Source organism: Eretmochelys imbricata, chromosome 7 (genome assembly GCF_965152235.1).
Source record: "Eretmochelys imbricata isolate rEreImb1 chromosome 7, rEreImb1.hap1, whole genome shotgun sequence".
NCBI classification, from domain to species: Eukaryota; Metazoa; Chordata; order Testudines; family Cheloniidae; genus Eretmochelys; species Eretmochelys imbricata.
Window position 1 is genome coordinate 72,705,976 of NC_135578.1, and position 17,425 is coordinate 72,723,400.

The 17,425-nt window shown below is 46.6% G+C and overlaps 1 protein-coding gene across 1 annotated transcript in view; it reads right to left on the reverse strand.

Moving 5' to 3' along the window:
• The window catches only part of BMPR1A (bone morphogenetic protein receptor type 1A), an 84,202-nt gene extending 67,071 nt beyond the window's left edge, over window positions 1-17,131 (reverse strand). The window contains exon 1 of the mRNA XM_077821247.1: window positions 17,065-17,131. Coding sequence (XP_077677373.1) covers window positions 17,065-17,131 — 67 coding nt within the window. The remainder of the gene's footprint in view (window positions 1-17,064) is intronic.
• Between the last annotated feature and the right edge of the window lie 294 nt (window positions 17,132-17,425).

A 17,425-nucleotide genomic window follows, 5' to 3' on the forward strand; every position in this document is an offset into this window, starting at 1 on the left:
TGGGTCACCAACTGGTAGATCATGATCAGTCGATCACCGAGCCTCTGGCAGTCTATTGCAGTCTCCGTCCGCTAAAAGTCCGACGGGACAGGGGGGCTAAGGCATGCTCCCTGCCTGCCGTCACCCCGTGCCACTTCCAGAAGCGGCTGGCATGTCTCCGCATATGGGAGGAAAGGGTGGGAGGTCTCTGCGCGCTTTTCCTGCCTGTAGGCACCACCCCCACAGTTCACATTGGCCGGGAACGGGGAATTGCGGCCAATGGGAGCTGCGGCAGCAGTACCTGCAGGGAGGGGCAGCGCTCAGAGCCACACCTGCCCCCCCCCCACCCCAGGAGCCACAGGGATGTGTCGGCAGCTTGCCGGAGTGGCACGGGCTGGGGCAGGCAAGGAGCCTGCCTTACCCCGCTGTGCTGCCGCCTGAGGTATGCATCGCCCAACCCACTGCCCCAGCCCTGAGCCTCCCAGAGCAATCACCTCGTATCCCCTCCTGCACCCAAAACCCTCTCCTACACACCAACCCCCTGTCCAAGCCCTGAGCTCTCTCCCAGAGCCAGTACCCCATACCTCCTCCTGAACCCCGAGCCCCCTCTGCACCCCAACTCCCTGCCCCATCGCGGAGCCCCCTCCTACACCCAAACTCCCTCCCAGAGCTTGCACCCCAACCCCCGCCCCAGGCTCAGCCTGGAGCCCCCTCCCACACTCCAAATTCCTCGGCACCGTGCGTAAGACCCAACGGTCTGACGTAATGGTGGACCACGCATGGGAGAAACGGGACAGGCGGTTCAGGAAACAAAGGGACAGATCCAGTGTCTGGTCTGGTACGCGGTCTTCGAGCACACCTTCAAAACCGTGGCTTAGTGCCCGGCTGGGGTTTGTGCTGGCCTTGGTTCTGGCCCGGCGCATTACTGTTACTGTTGTTGTTGAGCCATCGCCTGTTATCCCTGCCTCGCCTTCAGTAAGGCTATGGAGAGGCTGGTACTGGCGTTGAGGGGGAGGCTGCAGCTTAAAGGGCTTCCTCTGGGTCCCCGGGGTGTGCATACCCAGCGACTTAAGCATAGCTCATGAGTCCTTGAGGCTGTGCAGCCTTGTGTCTGTCTGGTCCGAGAAGAGCCCGGACCCTTTGAAGGGGAGGTCTTGGAGTGTATTCTGGACCTAGGGCGGCAGGCCTGACTGGAGCCACACTGAGCGCCTCATGACCACCCCTAACGTGACTGTTCTAGCCGCCATGTCTGCCGAATCCAGGGAGGCCCGGAGAGAGGTCTTGGCTACTGTCTTGCCCTTGTCCATCAGGGCCGTGAACTGCTGTTGGGAGCCTTGAGGGAGGTTGTCCTTAAACTTCCCCACTGCCGACCAGGAGCTGAAATTGTGCCTGTTGAGAGTGGCCTGATGGTTCGCAATCCTCAACTGAAGGCCCCCCGGATGAGTACACCTTTCTGCCAAAAAGGTCCAGGCATTTCATCTCCTTTGCCTTAGGGGCTGTGGCCTGCTGTCCATGACACTCTCTTTCGTTTACCGCTGAGACCACTAGGGAGCATGGACTCGGGTGGCAGAACAGGAACACATAGCCCTTAGATGGGGCAAAATATTTACGCTTCACTCCTTTGGCCATTGGAGCGCTGGAGGCCGGGGTCTGCCATATGGTCTTATAGTTGGACTGAATGGTCTTAATGAGCGGGAACGCTATTCTGGATGGACCTTCGGGGCTCAAAATGTCCACCATGGAGTCCTCCTGCTCAATCGTCTCCTCGGCCTGCAACCCCAAGTTCTGGGCAACCCTGCGCAACAACTCCTGGTGGGCTCTATGGTCTATCGGTGGAGGGCTGGACACCTCTGTATCCGCCACTGCCTCATCCGGGGATGACTAAGGGGTTAGCTGCTGCTCGACCCCCTCTGGTTGGTCCTCCTGCTCCCCTTATCCCGTGGAAGGGGCCCCCGGCTCGGGCCGGGCAGGGAGTCCATGGGACAGAACCGGACTCGGTGCCAGTCTCTCTGGTTTATCCTGGGGGGATGCTGGAGGCCTGGATACTGTAGCCTCTGGCACCGTCTGGCATCGGTGTGGGGACCGGGACTGCTGCACTGAGTAACTTGCCCTGGACGCGGCCCCTTGGCACTCCTGATAGGCCCAGGGGGTCCAGAAGGGCCAAAAGCCTGGCAGCCCCCATTGTGGTTTCCAGCCTACCTGAGGGTCCCTGCTGTCCGGGGCCCGGTGCGGGTAGCTATAGCGGCTGGAGTTGGCGCCGGACTGCAGTGATGCCAATTGCAAAGGCCACGGCGGTGCCAACGATCTGCACTGGCGGGAGAATGAGCGGCTCCTGGCTGAGCGGGAGCAGGAGCAGTACCGGTATCCCCGGGACTGGGATCTGGACCGGTGCTGGCGTTCCCTGGACCAGGACCGTCTGTGGGAGTCCTCTGGAGAAGGCCATCTCGACGCCGCCCGGTGCTGGTCTCTGGGTGGTGCCGGAGAGCAGTGTGCCCTTTCCGGTGCTTCCTCATGCCGACCCACTCCCGGTGCCATGACCTCCTTCTGGGCCACTGGCAACTGTGAGTCCGCGGAGTCGGAGCTCGACCGGGACCAACTTCGGAAGCGGTGCCGGAACAATGTCCTCGAGTGGCACACCATTGCTGGCTTACCCCTCAACAGCACCCGAGGCATGGGTGCTGGAGGGTTCTCCCCAAAAGAGAGGGGGCTCGCTGCTGACAGCTCGATGAGGCCCTTTGCAGCCTCAAAGGTGCCAGGCATGGAGGGCTGATCCGTTATGCCCTCGAGCCCATCGTCCGCACTGATGCTCGGTGGCACTTGTGCTGCTGGGACTGCCAGTATCAGAGCCAGTACTGCGGCCTTCCCACTCTTATCGGCGCTCAGGGTCTTGGGAGGCACTGGCCCCCTGTGCGGGGAACAACTGCGCCTTCCTTTCGGCTGCGCTGGGGGCCTCACCGGGGAGGACCAAGCAGTGCCAGGGCCTAGTCTGGCGCTCTGTGGCCGACAGTTTACGGTGCTTAGCCGGTGCTGGGTCTCTCAACGGCTCCGGGGCACTACGCACCGAGGAAGCCTGAGCCAGCGTTGGGCACTCCGGGCCCGGTGGCTGCAATGCGGCCTCCATCAACAGCTGCTTTAAACGAAAGTCTCTTTCTTTCCTTGTTCTTGGCTTAAACGCCTTGCAAATCCTACACCGTTCAGTTTGATGCCCGTCCCTCACGCAACAGACACGAGTCGTGCATGCGGCGTGCACACACCTAATGTGGAATGGACGTGAACAAGCACTCAAAGAAGAACCTTCCTTGCTACAATTTAAGCCCACTGCTTCTTGTCTTATCCTCAGAGGTTAACAACAATAATTTTTCTTGCTCCTCCTTGAAACAATCTTTTATGTCCTTGAAAACTGTTATGCTCTCCTCCGCCCCCTCACCTCGTCTTCTCTTCTCCAGACTAAACAAAGGTAATTTTTTCAATCTTTCCTCATAAGTCATGTTTTCTAGACCTTTAATCATTTTTGTTGCTCTCCTCTAGACTTCTTCAATTTGTCCACAGTACTCCAGTTGAGGCCTTCTCAGAATGGAGCAGAGGAGAAAAATTACTTCTCATGTCTTGCTTACAACAATCCTGCTAATACATCCCAGAATGATGTTCACTTTTTCTTGCAACAGTGTTATACTGTTGACTCATACTTTAACTTGTGATCCACTAAAACCTCCAGATTCCTTTCCGCAATATTGCTTCCTAGGCAGTCATTTCCTAGGCAGTCATTTTGTATATGTGCAACTGATAGTTCCTTCCTAACTGGAGTGCTTTGCATTTGTCCTTATTAACCTGCCTCCTATTTACTTCAGACCATTTCTCCAGATCATTTTGAATTTTAATCCTATCCTCCAACACACTTGCAACCTCTTCCAGCTTGGTATTGTCCACAAACTTTATCAGAGTACTCTTTATGACATTATCGAAATCATTGATGAAGTTCTTGAATGGAACCAGACCCAGGCCCAATCCCTGTGGGACCCCACTCGATCTGCACTTCCAGCTTGACTGTGAACCCACTGATAACTCTCTGAGAACGGTTTTCCAACTAGTTATGCACCCACCTTACAGTAGCTCCATCTAGGTTTTATTTCACTAGTTTGTTTATGAGGTCATATGAGACAGCATCAAAAGCATTACTACAGTCAAGATATACCACATCTACCACTTCCCCCCATCCACAAGGCTTGTTACTCTGCCAAAGAAAGCTATTAAGTTGGTTTGACACAATTTGTTCTTGACAAATCCATGCTGACTCTTACTTATCACCTTATCTTCCAGATGTTTACAAATTGATACCTTGATAATTTGCTCCATTATCTTTCCGGGTACTGAAGTTAAGCTGACTGGTTTCTAATTTCCCAGGTTGTCCTTATTCCCCTTCTTACAGACTGGCACTATATTTGCTCTGTTCCAGTCCTCTGGAAGCTCTCCCATCTTCCATGACTTCTCAAAAATAATCACTAATGGCTCAAATATCTCCTCACTCAGCTCCTTGAGTATTCTAGGATGTACTTAATCTGGCCCTGGTGACTTAAAGACATCTATCTTATCTAAGTAATTTTTAACTTGTTCTTTACCTATTTGAGCCTCAGATACTACTTCATTTTCACTGGTGTTCACTATGTTAGACATCCAATCGCTACTAAACTATTTGGTAAGAACTGAAATAAAGTCATTTAGCATTTCTGCCATTTCCACATTTCTGTTATTGTCTTTCCCTCTCTCGTTCAGTAACAGGCTTACCCTGTTCTTGGTCTTCCTTATGCTTCTAATGTATCTGCAGAATGTTTTCTTGTTGCCTTTTATCTCTCTCGCTAGTTTAATCTTGTTTTGTGCCTTGGCCTTTCTAATTTTGTCCCTACATGTTTGCGGTTGTTTAGGTCAAATTACAAAGGATGAATATAGTTTCCACTTTTTGTAGGACTCCTTTTTGAGTTTCAGATCATTGAAGATCTACTGGTTAAGCCAGTGTGCTCTCTTGCCATACTTCCTACCTTCCCTATGCACTGAAATAGTTTGCTCTTGTGCACTTAATAATGTCTCTTTGAAAAACTGCCAACTCTCTTGAACCTTTTTGTCACCGTAGACTTGCTCCCCATGGGATCTTACCTACCAACTCCCTGAGTTTGCTAAAGTCTGCCTTCTTGAAATCCATTGCCTTTATTGTGCAGTTGTCCATCCTACCATTCCTTACAATCATGAACTCTTATCATTTCATGATCACTTTCATCTAAGCTGCCTTCCATTTTCAAATTCTCAACCAGTTCCTCCCTATTTGTCAAAATCAAATTAGAAGAGCCTCTCCGCAGTTGCCTTCCCCGCCTTCTGAAATTAAAAAAAATGCACCAATGCATTCCAAGAACTTGTTGGATAATCTGTGCCCTGCTGTATTATTTTCCCAAAAGATGTCTGTGTAGTTGAAGTCCCCATCACCACCAAATCCTGTTGTCACACATTGTATCATATGATAAATTTTGTACAAGTTATGCCTTGTGAGGTATCATTTGAAAACCTGGGTGGATAAAAATCAATGATCTTAAAAAAATTGGATTTTTTTATTTAAATCCAATATTTTTTTATAAAATGCTTTTTGAGGAAAAAACCTACATAAAGACAGTGTTAATTAAGATACATTATAGCTCAAAGATTTCTCATCATGGAATATGGATTATAAGTTCTGATTCCATAGTATGAGACAATATATTCATGTAATGTTTAAGAAAAGTTTTGTTAATGAGTTCCAATAGTTCATGGATTAGGGACCCAATTTTATGGGGTTCCAGGGGCTTCTGTATAGATTATTTAGGTTAATCTTTCTATCTACTGTGACAGACCCAGACCAGTGGGATACAGGAGTCTGGTAGAAGGCAAATATATTGGCCACTGGATGAACAGTTTTCTGTTCCCTGAGTGACCAGAGCAGGGGCTGCCCTAGAGCTATCAGGAACCTGCCAGAACCAATTAAGACAGGCAAGCTAATCAAGACACCTGGAGCCAATTAAGAACTTTCTAGATTCAATTATGGCAGGCAGGCTAATCAGGACACCTGGTTTAAAGAGGACCTCCCATCAGTTAGTAGGGGGGCACACCAGGAGCAGGGAGTGAGAAGGCATGCTGCTGTTAAACAATTTTAACAAAAACAAACCTGATTTTAAAAAACTTGAATGTTTAAATAAATTCAAAAATTCATATGCTTATTTTGTTAAAATATTATATGTTTGCTGTTGAAGAAAAAAATCCAGAATACCTAACATTGTTGTTTTAGTTAAATAAAACAATTTAAATGTCTGTCTGGTGATGTTCTCCTAATACAGCAGGGCAAGAAAATCCTCCAAATATTAATGATTAACCTGTTGAATTGGAGATAGTTCACCTCCCAATGACTTCGTAAATACCTGCTTCAATTACCTTTGGTAAATAAAATAACCAAACAATCATTCATTTTTTGATACAGCAGTAAAACTAACCTGAAAAGTTTTCAAAATAAATCACTTTAAAATGTATAGCGTGTACCTTCTAAAAATTAAACCTATATCTACCTCTGAGTTGTGAAGAATACCTATTAAGGTTAAAACAGCCAACAAGAAAGCACTTTTATGTAGAAATCCATGATTAAATAGAGTCTTCCTGACTAGTGATTTAAATCAAATTCACCCTGCATCTGTCTGTAATCAACACAGTTCTGCCACATGTAAGTGGGTTGAAGCTGTTGCGCAGTCAGTTTTCCTCCCGTAAAGGCATTACTACAAGAAGTGCTGGAGTAATGAAGAAGCTCCGTGAAAGGGGGTTCTTTCACTCTCCACTACCAAGAAGGAAATGACTGGACTGATCAGACGGCAGCATTTATACTGTGTGGACACTGAGTACCACACCACGATAGGGGACCTTGCTTCTGCCCTATCCTGCTACCGCAGCCTTAGGGGACAACATTCTTTAACAGCTGTGGTAGTTCTGCCAGTTAGGTAAGACCCAGAAGTGAGAATTCTGGAAGACTGTATCTCGAAAGCAATTTGTAACCCCCCCCAAAACCTTCCAGAGAAATTTTACTATGGGAAAAATGTGGCATGCAAAATGAGAAGTGGAATAGTTTGATTTTGGTGAAGTTAGGAGGTGGAGAAGAAAAATTAGTTGTAAATCAGGCTTAGAAAAGAAACTGAGCTTCAGTTTTAATAGCTACTATGGAGGGTCCAGAAGACCTCCAAAATACTCCTTTAAAGGTACATCTCTTTGCAAAGAGTTGCTTACCAATGTATAGCTGGTAAACAATTTGACTTTTTTAAATGGCATGTTTAATGTAACAGCTCATATAAAACAACTTCATTCCATATTTATGATTTCATAAAGTTCGTAATTCAGCATGACTTCCCATTTATTTATTTTACAGTCTATAGAGATATGGGAAGTTCAAAGCTTGGCTGTATGCATCCTAACTGAGAGAAAAATATCACACAGTTTAGTAATGTGTATTCTGGGACCTGAGCTTTGGGAAGTATGCAAATGTGAACTTTCTGGCAAGGAAGAACGATTCACCTAACAAGAGAGTGGTCTGGCACAGAAATAACTATTTCTGATCCAAAGGAACTTTAGCATCAAATATGTCTTTGAATGGAATCAATGACACCATACTAAAGACCTGCTAAACAGTTGTGTCTGATCTGATTACAAGACAGAAAAAATTGACAAGGCAAGATGTTGTGTAGAGGGGAACTCAACACAAAATGCCTAAGAAACTTTCAGGATACCCTTTATTCCCGATAGTCAAAGAAGAAGCAGCAGAAACTATGTCAGCACATCAGTCTTAAATTATAGTTTATAAAAGATTCAGGCTTACACAGTTTAAACAGCTGGTTTGGCGAAATCATCTTTATTTCAGAACAGTGTATCCACACAGGGAGTTTTACCAGTATAACTATGGTAGAATCATTATTCTGACATAACTATGCTGGTCAATTGTAGACAAACGCTTAGAATCTAATAATCTAACCACTAAGAATAAAAAGGATCCTTTTCTGGTTGTTTTTAATTTTTTCTCTCCTGTTGCTCTGAACAGGAATAATGGTCAGGAAAACCTTCCTACAGTTTCACAGGCCAGTTCCTACTGGCTGACTGGGTCTTCGGAGAGGCCACACCCTGCCGATCTTGATTGACAGGTTTGGTTTCTGCCTTCAAAGAACCGCAAGAAGAAGTCAGACCCATTGTAATGAGTCTCTGGACCTTCCCTGTGAACAACAGCTGACTGAATTTTTTATGAAGTTACTTTCATTTAAAGATTATTTTTGTATGTTGAAACACAGATTCTGAAAAGCATCTGCTACAACAAAACTGAAATCTACCAGTTTTCTACCTAATACCAAGGTTGAGGACAGCAATGATTTAACATACACTGTTATGTGGATTTTGCGCTAGGTAACATGCTTATATGTCAGCACGTTCCCTTTTAAAAACATCTTCAGCTTCTTGGAGTGTAAAAAAGTGTTAATTATTTCACTGCTTTCTGAAGTCTGACAAATATAGCATAACATCCCCCTTCCAGTGACATCTCAAGTACCAGGCATGTGATCTCTGAAGACAGTCATATGGATAGCTGCCCTGTTCTTTTGGAGCAAGGATCAGCAGGTAAGAGTTAAACTTTCAACTTATTTTTTAAATTTTGTTTTAAAATTTAAATAGCCAAACTTAATTTTTTAAGAGGCGAATAAAAAGAGAATGATGTTCTTCTGTGCAAAATTTCAGCAGAGGGCACATTTTTATAACAATGGGAGAATGAGTGACAAAATACGACAGCACCTTTTCTAAAATCTTCAGTCTCTGCACTGTGAAATTGTGGAACTAGGGTTCTACTTCTTTGGTAATAAAGCTATTCTAGTTAAGCCATATAGGAAATAGTTAATGTGCAGAAAAGGATGTCTGTCTTTAACAATCACATCAACAACTTCCTCTTTGGGGTTTCCTTGCTTTAAACAGCACTGTAAGCTGAAATCTGCAGTGGTCAAAAGACTCTCCCCCCAGCAAGAACCCATGGGTTTATTTTTATAGTGGCAACTCCTGGATTCCCTAGTCTAGTCAGGGGGGCGCCGCCGCAAGGGGCTCAGGGCTTCCCCTTGGTGGCTGTGGCGGGACTTCACTTGGCTGCAGCGCAGACTCCTTTTCTCTGTCCCCTCCCCAGCACTGGGCCAGCAGGCTTCTCCCAGATCCCGCCCTGCTGGCCCCTCCCCTCCACCCATTCACTCCTCAGCCACTTGGCTGAGGGCTCCGGCTCCACCCCCCCACCCCGCCCCCAAGGAGCCCGGAGCAGTGCAAACCATCACTGGTGGAGCGAAGCTGAGTCTCTCTGACCCTCCCTGCCCGCACCCTTCAGTCTCTGGCAGGGGCAGGGCTCCTCGGGGCCAGGAGAGAAACTTTCTCTCCATGTGAAGTGACATGTGAGTGAGCGGGGGAGAGAGAGCGAGCCCATGGGGCCAGGCTGGGGGAGAGGGGGAACAGAGCACTAGGGTATAGAATACTAGTACTCCAAAGTAGAGGGGAGGAGGGTGGGGAGTGGAACACCCACAGGGGGACACATCTCAAAGAACTTCAGTTACTGCAAGGTGAATCACTTTCTCTTCTTCTTCTTCTTCTTCGAGTGCTGTCCCTGTGGGTGCTCCACTCTAGGTGAATGTGTAGCAGTACCCACCATGCTCGGTGGGACTTTGAAGATGCGGCACTGAGTACTGTAGACAGTACTGTATGGCCTACTATGGTGTCTGTCATGGTATCTTGTGAGATAGCAGAGAGTTTGGCAAACGTGTTCAGAGGACCATGTAGCCGCTTTAGAGAGGTCAGGAAAGGGTACGTTATGTAGAAAGGCAATGGATGTCAACATAGCTCGAGTGGAATGAGTTCTAATGCCTTCGGGTGGTTGAATATAGTGAGTACTGTAACAGCATCTGATGCAGTTAGAGATCCACTTGGACAGACGTTGCTTAGAGATAGCCGCACCTTTCGATCTTTCGGTAATGGAGACAAAGAGTCGTGGGGACTTACGGAGTGGCTTAGTCCTGTCTAAATAAAAGGCAATTGCTCGCCTGACATCGAGAGTATGCAGGGTTGCCTCTTGCAGAGTCTCGTGAGGTTTAGATAGAAAATAGGTACATATATTGGTTGGTTAAGGTAGAAAGTGGATACCACCTTAGGGAGAAATTTAGGATGTGGTCTCAGAGTGACTTTGTCTTTGGAGAAGGTTGTGTAGGGAGGATAGGCCATCAGGGCGCTTATTTCACCAACTCTCCTTGCTGATGTTATTGCAATTAAGAAAGCTAGCTTCATGGACATATGAAGAAGAGACAAGGTAGCCAAGGGCTCGAGTGGAGGGGTTTCATAAGACCGTGAAGAATGAGGTTAAGATTCCATGTAGTTGCCATTGGGTAAATTTCAGGGTAGAGATTTTGTAGGCCTGTGAGAAATCGTTTTATGGTGGGAGAGTCCATGGATGATGGGAGGACATGCGGATTAGGTAAGGATACTACGACTGTTTGGGCCAAGCCGGGGCAATAAGTATGACCCGCGCATTATTGTCTATGATCTTCCGAAGAACCCTGTGTAGCAGAGGGATTGGTGGGAAGGCATACAGAAGAGAGTTGTTCCATGGGATGAGGAACACGTCTCCTAGGGATGCAGTCCTGAGTCCCACTCTGGAGCAAAACAGGCAATATTTTCAATTCTGGGTTGTGGCAAAGAGGTCTATTGATGGGTTGCCCCAGAGGGAGAAGAGCTGTTGAAATACTGCGGGGTGCAGTTCCCATTTGCGTTCTGTCAAGAAGTGCCTGCTGAGTGCATCGGCAGTAGTATTGTGGCAGCCAGGTAGTTATGAGGCAATGATTTGTATTTGATGTTGTGTGCACCAATTCCATCGTCGGATGGCTTCCACGCATAGGGAATGTGATCGGGCTCTCCCTAGTCTGTTGATGTAAACCATACATGCTATGTTGTCTGTTAAGACCTGAAAAGATTTGTTCTTTATGAGAGGAAGAAAGTGAAGGCATGCTCGTCGCACTGCTCTGAGCTCTAAGAGATTTATGTGTAGGCGCATCTCTGATGTGGACCACTGGCCTTGTGCCCTGTGTCCTCCTAGATGCACTCCCCAGCCGATTAGGGAAATGTCTGTGGTGAGCATGAGCGTTGGGGATAGTTGCTGGAAGGGAACGCCCATGCAGAAGTTTTCTGGTCTTGTCCACCAGTGTAGGGAAGCTAGAACACTGGGAGGAGGAGTTAGCAGCATCCCTAAGGTGTGTCTGTTGGCTTTGAAGTTGGAGTTGAGCCAGCCCTGAAGACATCTTATTTATAGCCTGGCATGCTGGACCACAAAATTGGTGGTTGCCATGTAACCAAGGAGCTGTAGGCAGATTCTTGCCTGTGTCCTGGGACCAACAGAGAGCGTGCATATCAGCTGTGATAGTGAGGAATCAGTGATTTGGGAGTGAGGCTCTGCTTCACATTGAGTCCAGATGAGCTCCAATTAACTCCATCTGTTGTGTAGGTGTCAGGGTGGATTTCTGGAAGTTTATTTGGAGGCCTAGGCTGTGAAAGAGGGAGATGGCGAAATGGGTAGCTTGAAGTGTCTCGCCATAGAAGTTGCCCTTGATGAGGCAATCGTCCAGGTAGGGAAAAAGCGTGATTCCATGTCTGTGGAGGTGAACCACGACCATGGCTAGAGTCTTGGAAAAGACTCTCAGTGCTGTGGAGAGTCCGAAAGGAAGAACTCTGTATTGAAAATGGTCGTGACCGATTGTGAATCATAGGAAGTGTCTGTGAGCTGGATGAATTGGTATATGAAAATAAGCGTTCTGTAGGTAGGGGGCTGTGAACCTGTCCCCTTGATCCAGTGCAGAAATTACTGTGCCCAGTGTGATCATCTTGAATTTTTGTATCCTCATGAATTTATTCAGTCGGCATAGGTCCAGTATAGGCCTCCATCCCCAGGTCTTTTTCTGAATCAGAAAGTAATAGGAGTAGAACCCTTTCCCTTGATCTTGTGTTGGCAGTTTCCACTGTGCCTAGTTGTAGAAGGTGAGCCACTTCTATGCGAAGTAAGTGCTCGTGAGAGGGGTCCCTGAAAAGGGACAGGAAAGGGGGAAAGGTAGGATATAAAGGGGATAGAGTAACCGGACTGAACTCTTTCAAAGACCCAGCGGTCCTGTGTAATCCACTGCCAGGCATGCTGGAAACTCTGGAGGCGGTGGCCAAACGGGCAAGTAGGCGGTGGATTCAAGGGGGTGTCCTGCAGACCCTTGACCAATATTTCAAAATTGTTGTTTATTCCCCAGTGGGTGGGAGGTGACTGCTTGAGCTTGATTTTGTCTGTGCTAAGGGGGTCTAGTGCGACTCCTAGTTATGTCGTATGATTTGGGTTGAGGCTGATAATGCTGTTGTGTGCATGGTCTTTGGTAGGGTTGGTATTGTTGTCTCCTGGGAAAAGATGGGTGAATGCCAGGGCGCGCAGTGTTGCTCTAGAATCTTTCATGGTGTGGAGGAGTTCATCAGGTTTTTTGGAGAAAAGTTTATCCTTATCAAAGGGGAGGTCCTCCACTTTGGTCTTCAGATCTTTAGGGATGCCAGATGCAGAGAGCCATGAAGATCTGCATTTAACCACAGTAGTTGCAGTAGCAGAGCTGCTTGTAGGGCCGTTCTGGAAATTAATTGGCCCTCAACCAGGATTGATTTAAAGTCTGATCTCATATCCTCTGGAATGTAGGAGGCAAATTCGAAAAGTTTATTGTAGAGTGGAGGACGTGTAAACCTTGCGACCGAAGACGTCAAGGCATTTAAGGTCCTTGTATTGCGGCTGTTTTGTCCGTTGTGCAACTACATCTATGACAAGAGAGTTCGGCTGTGGATGAGAAAATAGGAAGTCAGCATCCTTAGCGGGAACGTAGTATTTATGTTCAGCCTTTTGCAAGTTGGTAATAAAGAAGCTGGAGTTTGCCAGAGTGTGTCAGCTGGCTCCAAGAGTGCCTCATTTATGGGGAGCGCGATTTTTGAGGGCACAGAGGGTTGAAGGATTCTGAGGAGCCTATGTTGTGTTTCCTGAACCTCTTCTAAGGGGATGTCTTGACTGAGTGTCACCCTCTTGAAAAGTTCCTGAAATTGTTTACAGTCGTCCATGTTCTGTGGAGGCGGAGGGAAGAGGGTTCCGTCTGGAGCCGATGGAGAGCCAAGGGTCAGTAAGTTAGGATATGGTCCACAGCTCATGTTCTCAGGAGGGGTTCAGGCACCCTAGAAGTGGATGGAGCTGGAAATTGAGGCACAGAAGGAGGTAGTGGTTCGGTAGAAGAGGTCTGAGGGTGAGTGGTAGGAGGATGTGGCCAAGGGTACCACTGAGGCCAAGGCATAAGGTAGGAGAACCCAGTGCTGTCTACGGAGGGGTACAGTAGGGAAACTAAGACTGGTGGTTGTGAGCCGTGACTTGAGGCGGAAAAGATTCCGGTGGAGGAGGAGAAGCAGGTGGGGAGAACTCCGCCTTCTGCTGTACATCAGGTTCACTATCAGTAAAGGTAGCCAGTTCAGGTGCGGAGAGCGGCTGTTCAAAAAATGAGCCCTGTGTATCCAGGAGCAGGGAGTTAGGCTCAGGTGGTACTGAGGTCATCTTGAGTGAGAAACTGTTGCTCCTGCTCCCTGGGCTGTGCTTAGCTTGAACTGTGCTCTAGCGCATTGTCAATTGAAAGCCTCACTGGTGCCTCAGGGTGTGTGGAGGAGCCCTGCAGGGGGTCCACTGCTGGTGCTGGAGGCAGGTTTGATGCCAACGTTCTTCCCAGCACCGAGGCAGAGCGCGCAGTCAGCACCACAGCTATTTTTAGCCTGGAGGGAGTTGGTGCCAAAGTTCTTGTCGGCAGCGGAGCAGAGCACGCAACCTGCACAGCAGCTATTTTTAGCCCAGACGGGGTCGGTGCTGACGTTCTTGTCGGCACCTGAGCAGAGCACGTGGTCCGCACCGTGGCTATTTTTAGCACTCAAGTGCTCGGTGCCGCAGAAGCCTTCCTGGCACGGGAGGTCAGGTTCCTGCCTCTGCGGGAGCCGCAGCTGAGGCGTTGTGACAGCCTGAGACGCCTGCCTTCTGCGCTGTCAATACAGAGGGTAAAGATCTCGCAGGAGATCCTTTACCCTTGTTAAAGTCTCTCCTCGGAGACTGTTGGGCTTCAGCTCACTTGTTTAGATAAAGCAAAAACAAGTTTATTAACTACAAAGGACAGATTTTAAGTGATTGTAAGTGAAAGCAAACAGATCAAAGCAGATTACCTAGCAAATAAACAAAAATGCAAACTAAACTTAATAAACTAAATAGATTTAATATGAATATCAGATTCTCAACCTAAAAGATTATACAAGCAGGCTGCAGATTCTTAAGGGGCAAGCTGCACTTGGGGGTTCCAAGCTGCAAAGCCAGCTGTTTTATTCACAAGCTAAAAATCCCTTTAGACTGGGTTCAGCACTTCCCCCAGTTCAGTCTTCGCTGCTCAGGTGTTTCCAGGAGTCTTCCTGGGTGGGGAGTGAAGAACACCAGATGATGTTACTCCTGCCCCAGACCGCCTTTGCATATGGTGGGAACCTTTTGTTCCCAAAACTTGGTTCCCAGACTGGTCCATGGAAAAACACTGACATCCCAAGATGGGAGTCCAGAGACATGTGGTCTCATCACATGTTCCTGCAGAGTCACAGCAGCCATCACTTGGAGGCTTTCTGTAGCGCTCTCAGGAAGACTCCCCAGGTAGGAGACAAGCCTCCCCCCAAGGCCCTCTGTTTTTTTCCCAATGGCCCACTGCCCTGAACAGGCCCTTCCCCACCCACCATCCAGATTGAAAGCATCCTGTCCAGTGGGCACCACCCAGGTGCAACTATACTTGAAATACAGATACATTGTCAATATTCATAACCTCAGATACAAAGAAGATACACACATACAAATAGGACAATCACATTCAGCAAATCACAACCTCTCCAACGACACCCTGCATGACTTATCTTGCATAAAATACATCATAATTATATCTTAATCAGATCACAACAATATAACTGCGAAGAACTTGGGGTGCGTGTCACGCCTACCACTATTAAAAAAAACCCTGAAAAACCTATATTAACCTAACTATATAAAAGAGTAGCAAAGTCATAATGTGTGCAGAGAATCAGACAGGGGGAGCTGTCTCACCACCAAAGGAATTCAGAAGAAAGTGAGGGACAGCAGAGACCTCTCTGCCCTTGATGCCCTCAGGTCGGACGGCACAGGGGCATCCAGGGCTCAGGCACCAGTCATCTACTTTGACTTTCTGCACATTGCAGGCCACAGAACCTCACCCTCCCACTCCTGTAATAGACCCCCTAACCTCTGGCTCAGTTACTGAAGTCATCAAATCATGATTTGAAGACTTCAAGTTACAGAGAAGACCCATCACCTGGAGAACTACAAAATAAATAATTTTCCCTTTACATCTAATTCCATCTTTGGAGGGCTCTTACTCATGAAGAATAAGCAGCTCAAGTGACATCTAAAAATAAAACTGAGCCATCCATATGACATCAAGTAGTGATTGATGTGTGTCTGGCAAGAAGCTGCTAACCTGTTTACATATATGCACTAAATAATAGCAGTCAAACTGTCTAGAGTCCTGTTAACTGCACAGCTGTTTGGCAAAGCTATAATCAATGCAGTGGTACTGGAGCAGTCTGTAGACTTAGGAAAGAACTCTACTCGGGTATGCCCTGCGTATGTTTGTGAACTCCTCTGCAACCTGCATTTTCCACTGAATGCATCCAATGAAGTGAGCTGTAGCTCACGAAAGCTTATGCTCAAATAAATCTGTTAGTCTCTAAGGTGCCACAAGTTCTCCTTTTCTTTTTTCATAAAACTACAATTTTCCAGGTTTTTGGTTTTGAATGAAAGCTCAAATTTTGAAGAAACTGATGGTATAGGTCTCCTCCTCTCAATAGAAGATTTCTCCTTGCCCATTAGTGGATGGACATATAGCACATCTTCTCTTACATGTGCTCTGAAACGTAACAGAAACACTGATGTACATGCACAGTACTTAATTTCCAAAGGCTTACAGCTTGCGCAAATGAAAAGCAGTTTCCCTGCTTCAACAAGGCCATGAACTACCACTCAGTAAGTATTTCTATGCTAAACTGCAACTTCCAGACTTCAGCCATCAAGGCTGTAGTAACAGACCACTCAAAGTAAGGGTTGTGAAGTGCTGCAAATAGAGTACAAGCAGCCCTCCTGGTTCCCAGTCGTTTACATATTCCCTTAGGCTAGGGAGCTTTTTCCACAAGGAAAGCAACAGGAAGATCCTATTTACCAAGGCTTCAGAGTAACAACCGTGTTAGTCTATATTCGCAAGCTGTAGCTCACGAAAGCTTATGCTCAAATAAATTGGTTAGTCTTTAAGGTGCCACAAGTACTCCTATTTACCAACACACCCTAGTTTCCCAAAACACTTAGAAGTGCTAATTTGGAGCTCTCAAGGTAAGTAGTGATGCGCATATGTAATTAACTTAGCAGAAAACTACTGCATATGTTCAGAACATGATTTTCACACTTTCATAATTTGTACCATGGATAGTCATCAGCAATTCTGCGTACTTCTTTGGACAGTTTGAGGCTGACTGATCACTTGTCCATAGTAACATCTATACATGCCCATGATATCAGATCCAAAAAGAAAATACAAGTTATCCACATTTGCGTAAGGAAATATAAATAAAGTCATCCCTTTTATGCAGACATGATATCAATCACAATTAGTGAGACTCACTCATGCACACTGAGAAAGAGAGATAGAAAAGACCTAACATTTAAATCAATTTAAACACTCATTACTAAATTTACTCCCTCACAATCTTCTAACACAAACGTGCAACTGATTAGCCACACAATCTTTACTCTCGTAAAAGAACAGTACTGTACATTCAGATATTTGAACAGGACCCATATCATAAAACCACTGGAATTTACAGACACTCCAAATGAAAGATTATTAAAAAACAAAGAGATTATTTAAATGAATATGAATTTACCTTGAATATGAAGACTGATGAACAGATAGGCTCCTAGTAATCTGACGTATAGTTTCAGTTGAGTCATTGTTCACTTTTAATCCTTCCCGTGCACTGTCACCCTTAGCAACTGGTCCTGCTGCTTGACAAATTTTAAACTTGGTTTGTTCAGTGAAGCCTAATGAGATTTGGGGGCTGACAGTAGTGATGATTTAATAAATATTCCAACTTGTCTCCTGAAAGAAAGTGAAATTAAGGTGTTAAGCAAATGTTTAAAATTCCTCCAAGCCTTCTGAAAGATGAAAAAAAAAGGCAGAAAATGTTTTCAGTGGACAGAATACAACTAGCCTACTGAATACATTCATTAAGATGCATTAGCCCC